Source organism: Solea solea, chromosome 13, assembly GCF_958295425.1.
Source record: "Solea solea chromosome 13, fSolSol10.1, whole genome shotgun sequence".
NCBI classification, from domain to species: Eukaryota; Metazoa; Chordata; class Actinopteri; order Pleuronectiformes; family Soleidae; genus Solea; species Solea solea.
The window spans coordinates 20,847,488-20,860,012 of NC_081146.1; the positions used below are offsets into that span (position 1 = coordinate 20,847,488).

Consider the following 12,525-nt stretch of genomic DNA (forward strand, 5'->3'; position numbering starts at 1 on the left):
CATGAGGAGGGAAAGTGGTGGTAGACAGAAAGGCCCCCGAAGAGGCGTTGGGGAGATTGGGAGAAGGCATTTTCACACCTTGTTTGTTCTGACAAGTTACTACAAACTCTTAAGTGCTGTCTCCCACTCACAAACCTGGTTCAGACCACACAATAACATCTGTTTTGGGCGATCCGATCACAAGCAGTCAACGCTAAGGCACCTAAGACAGACTGGGGCTATACTTTTGCAATCCAACCACTCTGGGGACATATTCTTTTAAATGACGGCCAAAAACGTATCCTGGCCAGAATATCCAAAGCCTTATCCCTATAGCCTTAACCATAACCACTTAATGCACAAACATCAAGTTCTGCCTCATTAGGACCAGGTTTTGGTCCCCACGGGGACTAATGGTTCTGACAAGGTCAATGTATCTGCCGAAAGGTAACAAATACAACTACACACACAAACACATTTGCACAGGATTCGTTATGAGGACGCTTGTAGACATCATGCATTCCCTAGCACCATACCCAACTGTAACCACCAAAACTATATGCCTAAACATAAAACCAGGTCTTAAACCTAAAAAAAACCTTAAACAGATGAAATGTCCTCACTTTCCCCAAATGTCCTCACTGGTTTATGTCACACAAACAAAAACAAACACACAGTCTGCAATAAATGGACTGGCTAAAAACACCAATAAGTGTGATGTGATCTATTTAACAGCCCAAAACCATAATTAGAACAAAACCAGCCATTAGAGCCTTAAAAGTGTGAATTATAACACTCAAGTCAACCCAATATTGTATGTGTTGTTGTACATACACATACTTACTCATTGTAAGTCGCTTTGGATAAAAGTGTCTTCTAAATGACATGTAATGTGTTGTGACTTGCATTTAAACAGCTTTCATATTACATGCAAACGTGGTTAATGAGTGTCGTCTTCAGATGTGGTAGTATGTGTTTCATGTAAAATGATGGTGCACTTAACTTGGAATAAATAAAAAGCACTGTTATACTGCGCAGCACAACTATAATATTCTTAGTTTACCCTGGGTAAAAAAGGAAAAAAAAACCTTGAGTGACTGCTTTGATTTGAAGACGCAAAAGTGCTCATTAACTGGTTATGCAATTATTGCATTATGTAATTGAACTGTTATATCCACTATTGAATCTAGGCTAAAAAATTAAAATAAATCGGCTATAATTTCTAAATGACTAATTAACTATGTCCCTGAAATATTTATGAGAAAACTAAGAAGTGCAAATATTCACTGCTCATGGTTTTTCTGCAGCCTGTGTTTCCTACTAAATCAACTACTATTGCTTTGAATTTGAAATTAAATTAATATATAACTCAATAACATTTTATATCATGTCTTTTATTTGCTACTATAATTTTTGTTTTTCTTTACATCCAAACGTTGGTACTATTGCTCAAAGACACAGTAATTAACGTTTAATTTTGCTCCAACAAAATACAAGAAGCAGAATCAGCATATTCAAATAATTTGAGTCAGCTTTCCTTAATTCTTATACTTATTATTAAAAAGACATTGCAAGAAAATGAAGACAACAAAACTGAACAACCCTCACAGAGTTAAACAGGAAAGGTACAAATAAATTAGCTGGCAAAAGCTGTTCCGTAATCCAAGCTTATATACATGGAGTATATCTGCGTATAACTCATGTTACTGTGATTATATTACATTGTTAACATCTTATCACCAGGATATATAACCTATATTGCAGTCATCTTAATGCAATCACTTCACTTCACAGTAATATGCTGAAATATGCTGAAGCTGCAGAACAGACCTTCAAGCCAGAGCTGAGCAAACAGCAGCCAACCATGGAATATGTGCTTTGTTGTGTTTTATTGGCTAAAGCGTTAGCGTTTCTCAGGTGCCGTCTGGTTTAGGATGAAAGTTAACCGACTCTGTCCAGACGATTGTAATTTGGCAGGGCTCAGTGATGTATCCGTGCTCCACAGGCACATTAGTCATCATTTGCTGTCAGCGCTTGTCACTTCAAGTTCCTCTAGTTCCTGGCTGCACCCTGACAAATCCATAGCCCTCGAGGGGGAAACAAAATTCGTGTGTGTATCAAGCAGCTTGATGCAACACACCAATCAACACAGGATATTGATCAGTGTAAAGCCTTAAATGAGGACGAGTTTGAACACTAATAAAAAAGATTCATATCATCACAGAGGTCTCTGTCATGGCAACTGTGTGCCTCAGGAATTGTATTACAACTGCACAACATTCTCAATTATGTTTTGTATTTGAGGCAAAACTCTCTTTTTCCAACCATTTTAATCTTGGGTTTGAAAGGATTTTTCCAGAATGAGAGGCAGTCTGCCCAAGGGTGTCATACAAACCAGGACCGCCACTCGATCTATGTAATTGATTAAGAGAGAAACCTAAATAAAAAATGCACAAGAGTAACCACCCACAAGTTATCATAAACATGGTGGTGTTTACGCAAGTGTGATGCAGGGGTGAAACTAAGAACACAAACCAACCACTGGCCATGGGGATGGTGTTAATTGCATTATTTTTTTTAAGTTTCTTCACATGGATTTGGTGAATTTTAGTAATTTTGGTTATACCCACTCATTTTAGTGTGAAACTATGGTTATCATCATTCTCATTCCTGCCAAAAGTGCCACAAGCAGTTGAATCACATTAATATTTAAGTCTAAATTAAAGTTACATGTTTTTTGGTCCAGAATTGTGTTAATTCCTGCATAAATAAATGAAGCCAATAACCAATTCTAATATTGGTACACCCTCCTTGCACTTTTCCCACTTTCACACTCTTTACTAGATACCATATACAATGATTTAACCTGAAAAAAAAGTTTATCAACTTTAACGTTGATATAAAATTCTCCCTACATCTCCCACCCGGGCCCATAGGCATCGGGCAACAGCAGAACAACTGTTAAACAGATTTGTACGCTTACTTGTGAGAAGAGTAGAGAGAAATATAATTGACATTTTTTCCCACTACACAAGAGACATCTCTCCGTTTTGCCCTTATGGATAAATTGGTTTATAAATGTAAAATCTTGTTTCCTCTCAGGTAAAGCCTGAAGGACATTAAACTGCGACGACAACACATAATCTACTCCCTCTTCAGTTTTAAGTATTTATAGCCTTAATTTAAAGAAGGTTTTCATAGAAAAAAATGTTTAATTGCTGTGTGCATGACTTTAAGATATTTCTCTGTACATTAGATTGCATATTCATTCATTCAATCATTTGATGTGACTTGTATTAGAAGAAATTGAAAATGTTTACCTACAGTGTCTCTCAATGAGGAAGCAACACATAATCCATTCTGAGGAGACTATACGACTTTAAATTTCACAGAAACCTCACATTCTCATTATCTCGAGGGAGCAGACTAACAAACAGTACGTGGTCTGCCACCATGATATTAGCTTCAATGTGTAAAAAGAGCCAAATCAATATGCCTTTGATTGCCAGGGTTAATAACAAATGATTTGGCTAAATAAATCACTTTCTCTCATATACCTCCTGCTCACGGTTTTGAAAATGTCCTCCTATCTGTCAGCTGGCATCATTTATATTAAGTGTTTCCCACTACACCTGTCTTTACTGAAAGCTAAACTCTATGGATACACTGTCTTGAGAATACACTAATATGCAAACACACTTTGAGTTCCTCCCTCTCTCTCTCTCTCTCTCTCTCTCTCCATATATATATATATATATGTACTGGATGAGTAATATTTAGATTATCCTTGAAAGTTGTCCCATGGTCTTTTGTTGATGAATTTATTTTTGATTAGATGACCCCCTGTGCCAAAGCATATACAGTGAAACAGGCGCTGACAGTTTAAAGCCCCCATCAGACCATAACATGTACAAGTTGTAGACAAAATCGTCTCATTGCTCCCTGTGTTCCCCCATTTCAGATCTTTGCTTAACTTTGGACAGACATTTCACTTGCTCTGACTTTCTGTTCGCCAAGATTTTTTATTAAAGACTCTTTCGTTGTTGCCATAGCAGCCTTGTGTTCGTTAAAACCATAGCAGCTAATCTGCTATGAATAATTAACATAATAGTTTATTCACATGAAAAAAGCTGCATCTGAACAAATCCTACAAAACCTTATTTCCTGTTGCAGTTTAGTCATTTCTGAACATAATTTACAGGAAGGGGGACAAGATGCCACTGGATTGGTCCTATAGAGAGAGGACTTTAGGAAATCATGACGGTGCTGAAGGAAAGAGTAGGAAAAGGCTTTGTAAGATAAATCCCAGCCAGTGCACTATAACTTGCCAGCTCAGCTGTAGCCAAGAAGCTGTGGCCGAGTTCACACACACACACACAGTCTCTGAGGAAGGTGGAATTAACCTCAGAAGCACATCAAAGCTTTTCCACAGAGCGAGGGGCTGATAACGGCAACAAACTGAGGGCTTCGCCGCTCCTCTGGGAGGACAGCAGCAGGGGAAAGAAAGTGAGGCATGTTGGGATTCAGAGCAAATACTGCAGATTTATTCCTACAAGGGGATGAAAGGTGGCGTTTGGGTGGCAAGAAACGCGGCAAGGAGAGTGGAAGGGAGGTGAAAAAGCGCATCGCCAGATACTATCGCTCTCCCTGGTGCAACAACATCAAGCCCCTCAGTGCCTGTCAGAGCATGACATTTATGCAGCTATGACTAAAGTAAGGTCCAGACAATGCTGTCTGAACACCAATCATCTGACTGGCTCACACTGGCGCCTGCGCTGGAATAAAGCTGTCATTCCCTTTCGCCGTGTGTCACTCTACAGGGGTAGACTGATGCACTGCCTTTTTCTTCTCCTCCTCAGCTCAGCTCCCCGCGGTGGGATTAAGTGATTTGAAAGGTTGATGAAGTTCAGACGGCTCCAACTGGGCACAGAGTTACATCTTCATTATGCTGCAAAGTGTTCCTAAAACATTATCATTAGTCTTCAAACCGCTGGATAGCAAACTGCTGTCAAAAGTTGGACCGTCTCACACACACAGGCTTGTCAGTTTAAAGGCAGACTGCAGCGCCAGGTGTCAGGCTTTAATTCAGCCATATGCTTCTGAGACTGCTGATGAAGTGTATCTTCTAAAGTTTCCTCAGCAGATTTGCCGACAAAAGTCCTTGTTGATGCTTTCAGGGAATATTAATACAGTAAATATTTATATTTAAAGGGGTTGAAAAAGATTGGTGGGTTTAAGCAGCCTTTTAAATGCAGGTAAATCTGCTGAAAAAGTTATTTGACTCCTTTCTCATTGCCAGAAGGAGTTTTTTTCACAGTAAGTCATGTCTGACACCAAAAACATGCTGTATACACATAGAGTATATGCTGTATATCAATACCCTTTGTCCATTAAGAGTTATTTGTGTTTGTCTCTTCAAGACTTGGGCTGGTTCTCCTCCCAAACAGACACAGTTTAGGCACTAAAAGAGAAATGATTCCCTTTTAACTCAAACTAATTCTGGAGAACAATTTCAGTGATTTATCACACTGCTAACAGTTATGGAATTATTAGTAATGTGATTATGTTCTTAAGATTTCCGTATTTAAGCTATGGCAGACAGAGACACTAGAAAAACATTGAAAACAATTGCTGACTTTCAACCCGAGGTTGTAAAACTACTCATTCAACTACTTAAACTACTTATACAATTTTGGCATTTCCGAATGGCTCTGTTGTATTTATTGTGTAACTCTCTTTAAAAATATTTTTGGCTTCCAGGCAGTTGTTGGCAGTGCTCGAGTAATGATTTTTCCACCAGAGGGACCTGTATGCAGAATAGTTGTAAAGGAACAGTTAATAGGAGCCTCCTATCACTGTGAATTGCCCTGTCATCCAACGGCCAGTTTTCTTCAAGGTTCAATGTGAACGAAGACTAGATGAGGTGCAATTGTCAGTCAGTCAGTCATCATCTACCGCTTTATCCTCTGCCAGAGGGTCGCGGGGGGTGCTGTGCCAATCTCAGCTACATCGGGCGACAGGCGGGGTACACCCTGGACAGTTCGCCAGACCATCGCAGGGCCACACAGAGAGACAGACAAACAACCATTCACTCTCACACTCACTCCTATGGTCAATTTAGAGTGTCCAATTTACCTATCCCCACATTGCATGTTTTTGGACTGTGGGAGGAGGCCGGAGTACCCGGAGAGAACCCACGCACACACGGGGAGAACATGCAAACTCCATGCAGAAAGGCCCTTGTTCCAACCGGGGCTCGAACCCGGGTCTTCTCGCTGCAAGGCGAGAGTGCTAACCACTACGCCACCGTGTGACCCCATGAGGTGCAATTGTCTTTTAGTTAATTTTTTAAATTTAAAATATTATTATTTTGATTTATTTGTATTTACATACCTCGTAATCTTGGATGAATACAACAATTAAACTATAAATAAAAATCAGATATTGTTTACTGGTTGACTGTACATATACAATAATGATGAGCTTTTCCTTCCAATCCCACTTTGTACAGGTAATGGAACAAATAAGTCTGTGTAACCACATACATAATTTGGTAATAATTCAATATCCTGCAGCAGCATGGGCGAACTATGACAAAACACTAATAAGCTTTCAGAGGTGGCAGAAAAAGAGAAAATCTGAGTTTCAAGTCGCTAACTTGACGTGTGTTGCTCTCCAAGGAGGCAATATTTGCTTTTCTTTTTCTCCCTTTCTCCCTGTGTTGTAAATTCTAGTTTTTTTCTATCTCAGAATCATGTCTTTAAAGGTAAATGTCCAGGGGTCTGTATTTGTTGTGTACATAAGTCTATGGGACCGATTTATGCACATGAAAAAAGTGTATTTTTCATCTGGCCCTGAGTGAATAATCGTAAACAGGTTTGGATTTTGGAGGCAGGTAGGGAATACATAGTCAGGAGAACATGAACCATGACTGGCAAATATTTGGCTTCTGGGACATATGTGAAATATTATATCTCAGCGGGGATAATGTTTAATTCTAAATGCAACAAAAAATGATGTTGTCTGCCTCTTGGGCACAGATCTGAGGGCCCAAAAAATCAGGAGGTCCTAACTGCAGTGTGTTTGTGTAAACTGACTCTTGCTAAAGAGATAAAGCAGGCCGTTTTAGGAGCATAACCTTTAATATTTAAGATATAAGATTAAGATAAATCTTAAGTCTATTGGTCCTGATGGAATACCCAAAACTTAAAGTAGAGCACACAACATTTATTCCAGTTCAGGTTTATTTCTACACACATGCTGAATGTTGTTCAGAAGTAATCTGATTGGCTTTTGGATAATGGATTGGAATGTTGAAATGTTTGTTTCTGGATCAGGAAGATCAAATGCAAATCTAGATCATTTAAATCCAATTAGACTGTGTTGATTTGAAGGCTGAACTGCCAGTGCTTTCTGAGACTAAAAGATAAATCAATCGCTAAATGTACAAAAGTAATAGAATTACAAAGTTGTTTTTTTTTAGTTTTTGCTTGCAGTGGGCCCTGCTCCTATACCTATAGAGCCAGCCAGGCTGTGCTTTGCATGCAGACCACAAATTCCTGTTGTGGCAGAAAACAATTGCCCTACAGTCTGTGGATGTAATGAGTGTCGGTGTTGCTTGAAGTTTTGAAAATGTAGAAAGATAACCTTTCTTGATCTCCAGTAAAAACACAAAAAAAGAGTGAAGGTGCATTGTTTTTAGTCAACCTGCACACACCGTAGCTAGGAAAGATAAAATTCTATTGCTATATTTCACTGCCCCGGGGCTCAGTGTCCTACATCCTGAATCATTATAACATGAATCAAATACAACCGGTTATCGACTGTGGCAGCTTGTAAACACCTTCAGACAATTTCAGTTTTTGGAGTTTTGCATGAAGAGGAATTACAGACAAGATGCCCTTCAGCAGGTTTTCTAATCTCCAGCTGCTCCTGTGGTAACAGTCATAGTGGAGTCAGTGTAACAACAGGCAACCATGTGATGAATTCAATTCAACACAGCTGCACAGTAGCTCAGCTCTACGTCTTTTACTGCTGCACCATTTTGCTAAAAGTTTACTCTGTGTATACAGACTAATCTGACAAAGTATTGAAAGTAAAGTGTTATTACTGCAGCGGCATCTACGATCACTTTGAATAGAAGTATAAACAATTTTGACTGCTTCAAAAAATAAAACTTTAAAATAAACCTGACTGTGAATTGCACAAGCATTTACCTAATGAGGAGTAACTATTTGTGAGTTTGTGCTTAGTTTATTTTGTTTTTATTTATAAGCTTGTCTTTGTTTCATTTTTTACTCCATCACTCCATCCACTGTGACACCTGGAGTGTGTGCTGCTCTCTAAGTGGTAGTGCCACAGGTGTGGTGACTTCCCAATTAGCTGGGTCTCCTCTACTCACATGACTGCTGTGCACTTGTACTTCATGTCTGCATCATTGCCATGACTTAAGCTCTGGGATTTCCTCCCCACGTCGCCAAATCATGAGTGAGTGTCTGCAACAGTGTTCTAAGTGACATGTGTTCTATCACTTTAATTCAGAATCTTTCCCTGTGTTTGTAAGTGGGGATTAATAGTTGTTTCTCTGTGTGCTGGACGCTGCTGCTCATCATCTCTGAGTCCACCCTACTAGTTACATCAGCCACTTGAGCACGTTCCACCACACAGAGACTCTCAACACTCTGTCTGGGCAAGCCAATGTTCAGCTCCTCAAGCCTTCACCCGTATAGCTTGTGTTAAACATCTTTGTTAATTAAAAAACTCTGAATGTCTGCATTATGGTTTGTCAGTATATATATATGTATATATGTATATATATATATATATATATATATATATATATATATATATATATAATTACCTCAATTTTTTTTCTAACTTTCCATTTCTCTGTACCAGAGTATAATGACAAGAGCTTCCTCTTGAGTTCACTTCAGTTCAAATGTTGTGACTATAAAAAATTAAACTAAGTGTTTTACCTCAATCTGCAGCACAGCTGCCTCTCTTTGGTGAAGCACCTCCACATCTTCCTCGCTGATCTCAGATAAGAAAGCCTGAGCTCTTCCTTCTGAGCCCGCTGCTTCACCAAACACTGGACCCTCTTCCAGCTGTTCACTGGATGGAGTCTGTGGATTCTGTTGGGAACACACACACACACAAACATAAAATTAAGATTGATCCGCCGGGATGAGGGATCTTACATCCTATCACACACCTGGGATGTTGTCCTCAACAGGATGTCAGACAACAGTGGCTGTAGTTATCCCCTTACACGTTACATGTAACCTCACATGACCCTTCTGAGGAAGACCACAGGAAGTGGTCAAACATGTCAAGGTAATCTAAAAACATTTTTCTGTCTGACTGAAGGAACCTTAAGCTCAATCATACCAAAAAGACCATATGAACCTTTTTGGACTAAGACTGATCAGATCATGTGGTTAAATCCTATTTTTAAATTACTGCAAAACAACATTGTATTTACACTTTCAAGATCAAAAAGCTTAAACTCACACACATGCAGGTCCCCTCTTTGCAAAAAGGAAAAATCATCAGAGGGTTTGGGACATAATTTTAGCATGATTTAAAGCATGAGCAACAGGGGACCTGAAAAATGTCCCCTGTTGGCATGAAGGTCCCCTGTTGGTATGTGTTTTATGACTCTGGGGTCCACTGTTGGATAGGCTGACGAGTACACACACACACACACACACATACTAAGTAGACAAGACCTTAAGAAGTACTGAACCACACGTGTTTGGAATACACTGCATAAATGTCTTACAAATATGCATAGTATATAAACAGTATATGACAACATTACTTTATAGAATGCATTTATAATTACATAATAATTACTATATAACTAATCCAGTAGAGCTAACAACTAACTTGAATATCCAGCCATCCATTTTCTTTTAAACAACTCATGTTTAAATGTTAGACTGTTTGTTGCATCAGTATACAAATGGTTATGGTTGCCGTCCAGGCTCCGACTTAATCACTCCCCACAGATATGTTACGTTGACATATGAGTGATGAGCAAACATCTTAAACCCCTACTGTGGAGCCTGCAGGTGAATGCAGTGCTGGTGGTGGGGCTTAATGCATGAGCAGCAACACCAGCACAGGGTAGCAGTGGCACTGACTAGCAGAGGAGAGATGGGAAAGTATTGCAGCTTAAATAGCCTGCCACATTGAGAGGGGGTGTACAGTATGAAAGGCATATCTTATGGACAATGAAATGAAGCTCGAGTTGTATGTTAAATCTTGCACAGTTTCAATGCTACAGTGTTGACAGTCAAGACATATCAAAACAACTACACCAAACACTATGAGATTTAAGCACTTCATTGTCACTGCGTAGTACAATGACATTGCTATTGCGAAAACCTCAGAGGTGCATTTAAATTCTTAAGGCATAAATTAAAATGTCAAGGCGTAAAGGTTCAATAAAAAATAATGAATATTTGAAAGCAGAGACACATATAACCACTGTGATATATGGCACGATAAATACTAAAAAAACCTAAAACAAGTAATCACCGTGCCACCAAACTGCTTTGAGTGTTGCCATGAAGGAAGTAAACAGGTCTTATTCTCTTGCTAACCAGCAAAGATTATAATCTGCAGCATCGATTATGTATTGCCCATCTTAGACAGATGTATGGCAGTTTCAATCCCCAGGATCACCTTTTCATGGCTTTATTAGTTATGAAAGTACAAGTAGATAGTCAAGCTGCAAAGAGTATAAGACAGTATAAGACAGGAAACAAAGGGAGAGAGCAGGAGAAGGTGATGTGCAACAAAGGAAGGAAGGGTGGGTGAGTGATTGTTTGGTAAGGTAGGTCGGTGGGGGGGAGGGAGGGAGGGAGGTAGTCTAGTTATTGCAACCTGCCCATATTGTCTGGGTGTTAAAAAGCCTGATGGTTGTGGGGACAAAGGATTTCCTGAACCTTTCAGTCCCACAGTGCAGTAAGATCAGCCTCTCACTGTGGCTGCTTCTCTGTCCAGTCAGGATGTTGTGGAGGGGGTGTTTGTTATTGTCCATGATGGCATGCAGCTTCCTCCTCATCAGCTGTTCCACCACATGTCAGAGAGAGACCAGCCCCCTCCCTAGCAGAGAACTGGCCTTTGTCACCAGCTTGTCTAGGCATCTACAGTTGTTGTCTGCAAGGTCACAGCATGAATCAAAATGTGCATGTGCATGCATTCAGCCATCAGTGTGTATATGCAGGGCCAAGAAATGAATGCAGGGTTCCCATGGGTCCTTGAAATCCTTGAAAGTTGGTAAATTTGAAAAAAAGTATTTCACAAGAGCCTTGAAAGTGTTCATAAATAGACATGGGTCGTTGAAAGTGCTTGAATTCTGCACAAGAAATAAGTAAAGTTGATATTTATGTTAACGCAAATGTGCCTCCGTGGATGTGCCCTTGTTTGTGTTCTCTCTCTCTCTCTCTCTCTCTCTCTCTCCTCTCCTCTCCTCTCTCCCCCCCGCCATTGACATGAGATTCCATGACGTGATTACGTGATGCCTGGGACGTGCAAATTTCAAGATCTTTGGTTCACCAAACAAACAAAATTGAAAAGACTGGCTTGACCCAGATGTTGTGAAGCCATGCTGCAAATCAATACACGTGGATGGCATGGGCATTGGGCTCTTACAAGTTGTCGGTCTTTCTGTCCTTGAATTTTTCGGGAAATGGTCCTGGAAAGTTCTTGAAAAGTCCTTGAATTTGATATCAACCAAGGTGTGGAAACCCTGTGTGTGGGTTTGTGTGAACATAAGCAGGAAAAAAGGGGGAAAAGCTACACAGTCAGAGAGTGGGTCTGCTTTTTCTAATGTGTTCCACCTTTGTGTGGCTGACTCCACAGCTAATTCACAGTATATGAGCCAGTGTGGGTCAGCGCACAGGGACCAACCCAGGCTTAGTCACAGCGCTCTGTCTACTGGATACACTCTGACTCACCACTGCTCAGCAACTCAACTGGGCTACATCCCGCTGACTCCTCCACATACATGCCCACATGCTCTGGAATATAATAGCACATCACAGAGTCAAGAACGACACTCAAGACAATAATTCTGACATGGGAGCACTTTGCAGAGAATTTCCTGCTGTCAATTCCAGCCTACTCCGATGACCCGTGGGTGACAAACAATCAATAACATTTGCATTTTTCCACAAAATGCATATTTAATGACATTCCAAACATATCTCTCATTTTCTGTCCATGGAGTGGGAAAAAAATACCTGCTATTTCATCTATTGCAAAAACACTGACTGTCCCCAATGTAACTGCAGACTCACCAATTAATTCTTCTAATGCACTTACAGATTAATAGACTTGCTACTATGCACTGAGGGTAGACAAAGTTATATCACATATCCCTCAGCTTGCCACCCACAAAGTCCTTCACCTCTATCGCTTAGAATAGAATGAAAGACCTTGATAATTTGCCTTCAGAGGGATGTAAAAGCCTGACGCATATGACTCTTCCCTGTGTAAAAAAGAAGATAGATTTTAGAGGCTCTTTGTGAGCTA

The 12,525-nt window shown here is 40.0% G+C and overlaps 1 protein-coding gene across 1 annotated transcript in view; it reads right to left on the reverse strand.

Moving 5' to 3' along the window:
- The window catches only part of tsnare1 (T-SNARE Domain Containing 1), a 74,827-nt gene that overhangs the window by 34,809 nt on the left and 27,493 nt on the right, over positions 1-12,525 (reverse strand). Inside the window, exon 8 of the mRNA XM_058646688.1 lies at positions 8,958-9,113. Coding sequence (XP_058502671.1) covers positions 8,958-9,113 — 156 coding nt within the window. The remainder of the gene's footprint in view (positions 1-8,957; positions 9,114-12,525) is intronic.